This window comes from Periplaneta americana, chromosome 3 (assembly GCF_040183065.1).
Source record: "Periplaneta americana isolate PAMFEO1 chromosome 3, P.americana_PAMFEO1_priV1, whole genome shotgun sequence".
NCBI lineage: Eukaryota > Metazoa > Arthropoda > Insecta > Blattodea > Blattidae > Periplaneta > Periplaneta americana.
Window position 1 is genome coordinate 150586898 of NC_091119.1, and position 10487 is coordinate 150597384.

Sequence of the window (10487 nt, forward strand, 5' to 3'; positions counted from 1 at the left end):
ACTGACGTCCTGGCAGTGCACATAACCTACAACAATGATTTATACACGCGAAATAGGGAAACTGACGTCCTGGCAGTGCACATAACCTACAACAATGATTTATACACGCGAAATAGGGAAACTGACGTCCTGGCAGTGCACATAACATACAACAATGATTTATACACGCGAAATAGGGGAACTGACGTCCTGGCAGTGCACATAACCTGCAACAATGATTTATACACGCGAAATAGGGAAACTGACGTCCTGGCAGTGCACATAACATACAACAATGATTTATACACGCGAAATAGGGAAACTGACGTCCTGGCAGTGCACATAACATACAACAATGATTTATACACGCGAAATAGGGAAACTGACGTTCTGGCAGAGCACATAACATACAACAATGATTTATACACGCGAAATAGGGGAACTGACGTCCTGGCAGTGCACATAACCTACAACAATGATTTATACACGCGAAATAGGGAAACTGACGTCCTGGCAGTGCACATAACCTACAACAATGATTTATACACGCGAAATAGGGGAACTGACGTCCTGGCAGTGCACATAACCTACAACAATGATTTATACACGCGAAATAGGGAAACTGACGTCCTGGCAGTGCACATAACATACAACAATGATTTATACACGCGAAATAGGGGAACTGACGTCCTGGCAGTGCACATAACCTACAACAATGATTTATACACGCGAAATAGGGGAACTGACGTCCTGGCAGTTCACATAACCTGCAACAATGATTTATACATGCGAAATAGGGAAACTGACGTCCTGGCAGTGCACATAACATACAACAATGATTTATACACGCGAAATAGGGAAACTGACGTCCTGGCAGTGCACATAACATACAACAATGATTTATACACGCGAAATAGGGAAACTGACGTTCTGGCAGTGCACATAACATACAACAATGATTTATACACGCGAAATAGGGAAACTGACGTCCTGGCAGTGCACATAACATACAACAATGATTTATACACGCGAAATAGGGAAACTGACGTTCTGGCAGTGCACATAACATACAACAATGATTTATACACGCGAAATAGGGAAACTGACGTCCTGGCAGTGCACATAACATACAACAATGATTTATACACGCGAAATAGGGAAAATGACGTCCTGGCAGTGCACATAACATACAACAATGATTTATACACGCGAAATAGGGAAACTGACGTTCTGGCAGTGCACATAACATACAACAATGATTTATACACGCGAAATAGGGAAACTGACGTCCTGGCAGTGCACATAACATACAACATTGATTTATACACGCGAAATAGGGAAACTGAGTCCTGGCAGTGCACATAACATACAACAATGATTTATACACGCGAAATAGGGAAACTGACGTCCTGGCAGTGCACAGAACCTACATTAATGATTTATACACGCGAAATAGGGAAACTGACGTCCTGGCAGTGCACATAACCTACAACAATGATTTATACACGCGAAATAGGGAAACTGACGTTCTGGCAGTGCACATAACCTACAACAATGATTTATACACGCGAAATAGGGAAACTGACGTTCTGGCAGAGCACATAACATACAACAATGATTTATACACGCAAAATAGGGGAACTGACGTCCTGGCAGTGCACATAACCTACAACAATGATTTATACACGCGAAATAGGGAAACTGACGTCCTGGCAGTGCACATAACCTACAACAATGATTTATACACGCGAAATAGGGAAACTGACGTCCTGGCAGAGCACACAACCTACAATAATAATAATTTACTCTTCCCAAACATAGCACTGATATTGCTTTCCACTGTAACTACTTATAATAAGCAGAAATTTGCAAATTACACTTACAGCAATCCTATCGTTAGACATAAAACTCGTACAAACTTATCTATTGCAATATGCTGCTTACAATGTGCGTGATCACATTCACTGTCAGCTAAAAGATTAATGGAAACTGATCTGGAACCCACTGCATCATTACTGGAATGACAAAAACTACCAGAATTTTAAATGTGCGACTTCGTGAATCCGTCCGACTTCGCCCGCTTCTATCGGTAATTATTTTCATTCTATTTTTAAAAAATCCCGTCACTACCTGTGACTCTTCAGCCTGTAGTCAAGTAAACGTTTAAAAGAGCGCGTAACTAGTAGGTCACGTTTGAAAACTGGTGCAACAAAACGCATACATCGAGTACACAGACCTAATGTTTAAGTACAGTTGAAACAAGACTGGGGGTTCTTCACTGACAAAACCACTAATCAGATGTAAACATCACTACAGTCAGATTACAAGCTGTTTGTAAACAAACTCTTATTTACAAGCTCTTGTTTTTAAACTGGGGGAGGACTAGTTGTAGAAAATGAGCTCTAACACGGAAATAAAGCGTTTCCGGACCCATGTTTATGTAATATATTTTCATCTTCTACATGTGAGAAATATTTCCCTTAAGTTTTGACATACCTTTTTATTACATCCTGTATAACAGATAACTAACAGTAATTTGGTTCGAGTGAATCCTGACGTGCCTACAGCAGTAAGAATCGAACAATAATTTCTTAAGAGTAGCGTCAGCATAAACATATTTTCAGAAGTGAAATTGAGAAGAACTTACGTATCTGCTACAATAGTCTATTATATATTAAGAGCGGCTATTGTCTTCGACGATTTTGCCTATTAAACGTGATTTAGTTTCAAATTTGTATCATTTATTTGTTTTATATCTTGTTAATTAGTATCCATGTACCAATTGTGCGGTTATTTAGCAATATCAATGGGAGATTCGCCATGAGATTACCTGATATTCGCCGCTTAAAGTTGGAGAAAAGCTTGAAAACTCAGCCAGATAATGAACCGACGATTCCTGAGCGCAGCCTCGGAGCACAGTTAAATTTGGAAACATTAGAAAGCGATGTAAATTTATAGCGTGTCCCACAAATGTTTTTCATATCTACTGTATGTTAATAATTTAATTATTTTAAAACTATACTATATAGCCCATATGTAGGGCCTATATACTTATATATGGATGTGACTTCAATGAGTGTCTTTTCGTTAGGTTATTAGGGAATGCTATTTGGAAAAGCAACAATTTTTTATTTTTACAATTTTTAAATTTACGTTTTAAACATTTATGTTTCCAGTTCAGCTGTATGACTGGCTGACTTTTCGAGGGCCGGATCCGGGAAATATCCAAGCACGTAGGCTTGGCTTAACTTAGTTTGCTATTCGAGAGCCGGACACGGATTGATCCTTGCACTTAAACTTACATTGGCCCGTTGTGACCCTACATACGCAATGATTGCCCAAGTCCGCCAGGTGACCCGGGTGGCATTCGTGAATCAGACGTTGACAGATGGATCACCCTGCCTCGGCCCTGACAGAGCCAGATGCCACTCTCAGATGAGTCCCTGATAAGCCTCAGGGCCCGAAGCTTCAAAACGTTCCTATATTAGCATCGAAAACCCGTACTGTCCCGCAAGACCTTACCCCAATCCTTTGCAGTATTTCAGATGATAGATGAAATGAGGTGGAGACGGAATGAAAGAGAGAAACGGTAGTACTTCGAGAGAAATCCTCTGCATCGTCTTTGTCCACCACACCATTACGACCTGTCCGGGGCTCGAACCCGGATCGTCTGTATGAAAAATCAACGCCTTAGTGCTCGAGCTACAGACACGGCTGTACTTAGGCTTATTTTGGCCCTTTTGCACCCTATATGCGGTTACTGTTCCAGTCGGAAAGGTGGTTTGAGTTGCATTCGTGAATCCGATATTGGCAGGTGGGCCATCCTGCCTTAACAGTGACAGAACTAGGTCCCATTTCCAGATGAGTATCTGATAATCTCCAGGGCTCAAAGATCCAAGCCCTTAAACCCTATATCAGCATCGTGACAGCGACCCGAGAGAAGGGAGACTGAAAAGGAACGAGGTAACGTCAGGGACGGAAAAGATGCAATGAAAGGATGAGGGAAAGTGAGGGAATGATATATACGAGGAAAGGGGAAGAGAAAGAGATGAATCCAGGGTTGGGAGAAAGTGGAAAAGCAACTAAAGTAGATATTAGGGATACTGAGAGCAGAGTACCAACAAGGGAAGGTTTTCGGCTCGAACAGGAATTTCGTATCCAAAATTTGTATACAGGCCCATCTTTACATCTCTGTAAAGCTCCCAAAAGCATTCGTTTGTGTAATGTGTGATTTGTCTGTTAGAGCACTGTACAAGTTGAGGGGTGGGGAGAGCACTGCACAAGTTAAGGGGATGGGACACCTTACCCGTAAGTCTAGCCTAGCCTAGAAGCTAGTGCGACTGGTAAAATGTCTAAAGCCCATTTAAGAACATTTTTCTTCAACGTTCTATCTGAAAATATTGCAGCTAATCAAAAGTATATAATGTTGTGTGAGTCACTGAATGCGCACAAGGACGCAAACCTTAATAAAGGAATCATTCCAAGGCTGGGACATGGAATATATGATCATTCCACCTAAAAAAAAACTAAATATATCCAGCCTCTGAATATCTATTTCCTTAGACAATACAAAATATATGCTCGGAGGATAACACATTACATAAGGACTCTTGCTGATAATCCACAACTTAACTTGATGAAAATGCACTCTGTTATTCATAACCAGTTGTCTGTTCCAGTATACCGCCCTATGCTTCAGTATTCCTGACAGTCAGCTGGTTACGTGAATCGTGAACAAGTCTCGGACTTCAAAAAAGTAATAATTCAGATGGCATTTGATTTTTCAGCACTGGAGTGTGGTTCAGAAGATTGTTCAGGCGTTGCTTCTGCGTGTTGTGCTTATTGCTCTGCTCCATGCTGTTTCATGCATTTTATAGACAATTCTCATGTACATTTTTAAAGAAGTATATTGACCAATACCAACCAGACGGAGAGTTACACAAATGAATGCTTTTACAGTCTTCATCACCATTGTGAGGTAAGCGTCTGTACAAATTTTTAAGCAAAAATTCCTGTTCGAGCCGAAACCCGTCCCTTGTAAGTGCTTCGGTTAGGGAAATGGAAGTCAGTGTGAAGAATATTGAGAGCAGAATGCTAGCTATGAAAGATTTTATTTGTATTTCTCTTTGTTTGTGTTTGTAATTATATTTCTTTATTCTGTATATTTGAATTTAAATAAATAAATAAATAAATAAATAAGTTAGGGGGGACAAAAGTGACAGAATGAGCACAGTGTCGAATGTGGACAGAGGAGTGAGAAAAGATAAGAATGAAAGTGTGAGGGAAGAGTCAATGAGTTAGAATGAGGGGATAAATATATAAGTGAAAAGAGGAAGAGAAGAAACCAAAGGAGGAAAAAGTAAGAGAATTAACTACTGTAAAAGTGAATATTAGGGATATTGAAAGCAGAATACTAAGTGCTGGTGATGTGGCAATGAAAGAGAGTGAGAATACTGACAACAGAATACTTAGTGCTGTGGAAGTAGTGATGAGATAAAGTGAGAAAAAGTGAGGTCAGGGGTGAAACAAGTGATAGAATAAGCACAGAGGAGAGAAGAAAGTTACTGGAATGAGACGGATATGGAAATGAACTAAAGTAGGTAAGATATAATAGTAGGCAAGGAAGAAATGATAGTGGATAAGTGATGAAATACAAAGATGAACGGGAGAATAAGAAAATCAATAAAAAATAGATAGGTAAAAGCTTAGGATGGAGAATGTAATAAAAGTGGTTGCTAAGAGAAATAGTGACAATAGGAAAATTTGTGTATAGATACTGAATAGAAATGCTAGAAAGTAGTAGGCAAATTGTAATAAAGTAGAAAGTATAGAATAGTATTAGAACAAAGATTAGAGAGTAGACTGTAGATCAGGGCTGGGCACATTACGTAATTCTGAGAAATGAGCGCTGTTTACTTTGAAGAGCAATTCTCCCGAGCGGTGTGACGCTAGCATACTGTACGTCACTCACGTCATTGCAGTGGATGACTATGCAGTAGGATGGCGAACTTTGAAGATGCACCCGCCTGAGAAGCTGTATGTCAAACGAAAACCTAAATTATATTTTGAGATTGAACATGGCTAATTCATTTGTTCCAAACATTGAACGACTTCAGCAAATGAAACGACCTCATAAGTCTCGTAAAACAAGCACATAGTTATCTTGTTATTGAGCTTCAAGAAGTTTTGTTTCAATAGAAAATATTTATTGACTTCAGATCGATAGAAATAAGATTTTGTTACAATAGTTTATTCATTCAATAGAAAAGTGTAAGATAATGTCTATTATTAATTTCCTTCTTGTGTTTCTGATTCTAATCCTTTATTACATATGTTTATATTATTAATATCATTATGTAATTATTAAAGTACTGTGCATATAGTTTGTGTAAATAAGCCTAATGATTTGTGTGTGTGTGCATAGAGCGAAGTTAGTTTCATTAAATTAATAAGAGTGTTACAAAAGCTGAACTGTACAATGGATTTATGTAATATCTTTATAAACTATTATGTAGAGACAGACTGAATGAATATAACAACCGTGGCTCTTGTTATATTAATGCAGGGAAGGTAGCTGTAATGCGAGTCCGCCACTGCGTGAGCGTTCTGCTCTGGCTTGGAATTGAAGTGCCTTGCGGAGCGAGAGCAGCTCTGACCGGCTATACGGAGCCGCTCTCATGCCCGGCGCTGCTGTAGATAATGCTTAAAGGTTAAGGAGTATGAGTATAGAATTTGAGATGATAGCAGGGGTTATAGTTGAGAAACTATCTTAAGGGAAGAGCATATAGGAGAAATACAAATAAAGTTAAAACAGTAGTAATGTAAAATGTAAATAAATGTGGTGATGGTACCATATTAAAAAATGTGAGGGCCATCACTACATGTAGATACAGCTGTAACAGTTGTTAACAACAAAATATATTCATATTCATATCAGCATCGGAGATCCGTATGTACAAGTCTTCACTTCAGCCTAGTTTTACTATGGCGGACGATAGATGAGAAGCAGGTTAACAGTGTTGATGGTATGAAAGAAGATCAAACCCTCTACATCTACAACGTCTGCTTTGTCCAACACAAATTACATTAGAACCAGGCAGGAAATCGAACTCAGGCCGCCCGGATGGAAGACCAGCACTCTAATGCTGAGCCACAGACGCCGCGTTAGATATTATGCTCGTATATTTTGATAACAGCAATCGCTTACTCTATCAAATTGACAATGTATCCTATAGGATACAACAGGTTAATAAGCTATATGCTATAATTTTAATAGAACAATAGAAAAAAAATTGGTAGGAAAATTAAAATTTCACAATACTATAATATTGTACAACATATAAAAATATGGACATTGCGATAGTTGTTTTCTTTACGGTCCGACAAGGTTTAATAAACTAGTGTGAGAAATGAAGCTCTGCCAAGTTAAGGATTAAGAGAATTGTCTAATTTAGATTCTCTGCTCGCGCTGTGTTTGAGGATACCCATGATGCTGCCCAACACTGCTGACTTCTGCTTCAAGTTATTACGACTTTCTACGTTAAGAAATATGAAAACATGAATCTATTGGTTCCTGAAATTAAATGTGAAAGCAAACACGAAGAATATTAACATTTATTGTTCCAAATATCGTCCCCTACCACCCCTTAAAGTAAGGTCATTGAATGTTCTTAGGTTAAGTTAGGTTAGGTAACGGTGGCTAGAGGCGAGTTAGGACGACTCTTTGCAATTCGGCCATACTGAGGCCTATTATGCACCCCGAATTTTATGGGAGGAATGAGGATGAGGGTGTACCAGTCTACCGGCAGCATGTGACCCCTCTCCTGCTCATCCAATGGGGACCTCCTACCCCATCGTCCTAAGTTCATACCGCCAAGGTGACCAAGCAGCACAGGATCCATTCCAACGGTCCTTCCAAGGTGTCGAAGCGCCCTTGGAGGTACTCTTAAGGAATGAATCCTGGCGGAGATATTGCGAAAGGCTAGGAACCCAGGAACGTTGATGAGAGGACCCCCTCCCGTAAGCGGACAAAGACATGCGTCTTAATCTGAATATGTCTATCAGAGGTCTGCATCGGACGTTTTCGCTCGAGCGCCAAGTAATTCATAGCATAATCCGATAGGTAGCGCACATGCATGATGGGTAAAATTGTCACGAGCAATAAATCCTCGAACGATGTAAGCCGAGCGTTAGACAGTCATTCTTGTTACAGTGATGAACTGTGTAGTAACATCATAGATGTTTATCATTTCAAAGCTTTGCAGTATTTAACTAACCTCTCCATAGTAAAACTACAAAACTTGTTTTAAAATGTAATATAAATGTTATAGGTAAATGTTTCCCCCCCTCCACACAGGAGTGATTTTGTTTTTGCCACATCTGTTAGATGTTATTGGATGTAAATGTAATTATTATAAACGGAGAACACAATCACGATAATGCAAGAACCGTATCAAGTTTTCTAGTAATAATAATAATAATAATAATAATAATAATAATAATAATAATAATAATAATCTGTAATAATTAGTTTATCAATCTTTGCGTCTGTAACAGTTGTGCAACATGATTATTCGTTTTATTATATTTTCTGTGACGTTATCTCTGTACTAATATTGTTATTAATCTACTGCTACATCAATAATATTTTGTAAAACGTTTCTACATTGTCGCAGTATATAGGAGGAACACTATGTGTGGACCTATCATATTATATATGTGGTAAATCAAATATTGAATAATTATTAATTAGCAATAATAACTGTATATCGAAGTTTTTCATACTATTATATTTATAACTTCATGTTACTGTTTTGGTACGTTCCATTAGACTGTTCCATTAAACGTTTGTCATAAACACAGAAAATAAAGCCTTATTTTTACCGTGTGAGCAAAACATGTGTATCTTATCTGTCACCTTCCATACAAGATAAGACATGTCGGTGAGATGACCTTGTACTGTGCTTCTATTTATTACGAGCGTATCACGACCGATCTTACCTCACTCGAGGGTGCGACATTCGACCGAGTTCAAGCGAGCGATTTAACTCCAATGCAGCACTCTGATGTCTATTGAATGAGATGAATAAGATGAATGATATGAAATGTAAATTATTTTTCTACACGGGAGGAGCCACCGGCGTGACTCAGTCGGTTAAGGCGCTTGCCAGACGGTCTGAAGTTGCGCTCGGGCGCGGGTTCGATCCCCGCTTGGGCTGATTATCTGGTTGGGTTTTATCCGAGGTTTTTCCCAATCGTAAGGTGAATGCCAGATAACCTAAGGCGAATCCTCGGCCTCATCTCGCTATCACCAATCTCACCGACGCTAAATAACCTCGTAGTTGTAATGTACTCGTAGTTGATACAGCGTCGTTAAATAACCAATTACACGGGAGGGTAAGGGATATGGACCGTGACAATAAAAATTACAACCCGGCATTTGCCTAAGTAACTATGTGAAACCACAGTCAGGTTGGTCGGTCCGGGAATCGAACCACTGACCTCCCGAATGCGAGTCTCATGCGGAATTGAATGTTCTTACTGCCATTTCTTACTAATCACAGAATAATTTTTTTTTTTTTTTTCGTTTCGCATTTTATCTATTTGAATTAGTCGTGAACCGTTGTCCTCAGATTTCAAATGTGAGATAAGCACTTCCCTTTATTATAATTGTTGTTTCCGGTATATCTACATATCACTTTTAAATAAGTCTATCGATTTTAGTACTAAATAGAAAAATAATATTAGAAATAATTAGAACATAGGCTACATAGAGCTGTTTTATGCAGATCTGTGAAAAAATCAATTATCACTGTTTCCCTCTTCAATACCTTCTAGCTAGAACCTCCAGAGTGTCCTCTGTAATTTTCGAAACTTCATATTAATTTCCGGTGTGTTAAATTTCTAAGCTTATCACTGTGATATCTCTTAGCGATTAGTAATAAACAAGACAAAGTCAACTTTCAACAACCGGAACAAGATGATACTGTTATGACATCATACTCAAACAAAACAAAACAGATTACTCACAGAGGAAGAGAATAATCCAAGATGCTCTCATTGTTCCCACAACACAAACACTCGTCAGCAGGGTACAAAGCGAAACACCGCCGAAGATGACAGAGTCACTGTGACCACTTCTTTCGGAAGCGTCCGAGAATTTCAACGTAAACAGGACGGTACATTGCAGACCTTGAAGCTATTGTCGACGTCACACCAACATCGCTTCGTTTCTCTTCCTCTTGCGCATTAAAACTGGCAATCCGACGATAAATCTTGACTTTTCTGACCCACATCGATACTGAAAGTTAATTTCTGCATATGATCATTAATTCAAACGGTTATGCTAACGACGCGGTGGGCGATCACGCCAAACGGGTTTATTAACAGTTCGTTGGCAAGAGACTCAATTTGCATCTCTGTGCTCGGATGCAGGTACACGCGTGCGTTTCTCTTTCTAAATGATTACAAAATATCATTTGAATCATGAAATGCCGGTCGTGGTGTAA

General features: G+C 39.1%; 1 protein-coding gene across 1 annotated transcript in view; it reads right to left on the bottom strand.

Moving 5' to 3' along the window:
- LOC138696626 (Kazal peptide Pr13a-like) overlaps positions 1-10487 on the bottom strand; it is a 44328-nt gene extending 33841 nt beyond the window's left edge. The window contains exon 1 of the mRNA XM_069821813.1: positions 10009-10487. Coding sequence (XP_069677914.1) covers positions 10009-10039 — 31 coding nt within the window. The 5' untranslated portion in view covers positions 10040-10487. The remainder of the gene's footprint in view (positions 1-10008) is intronic.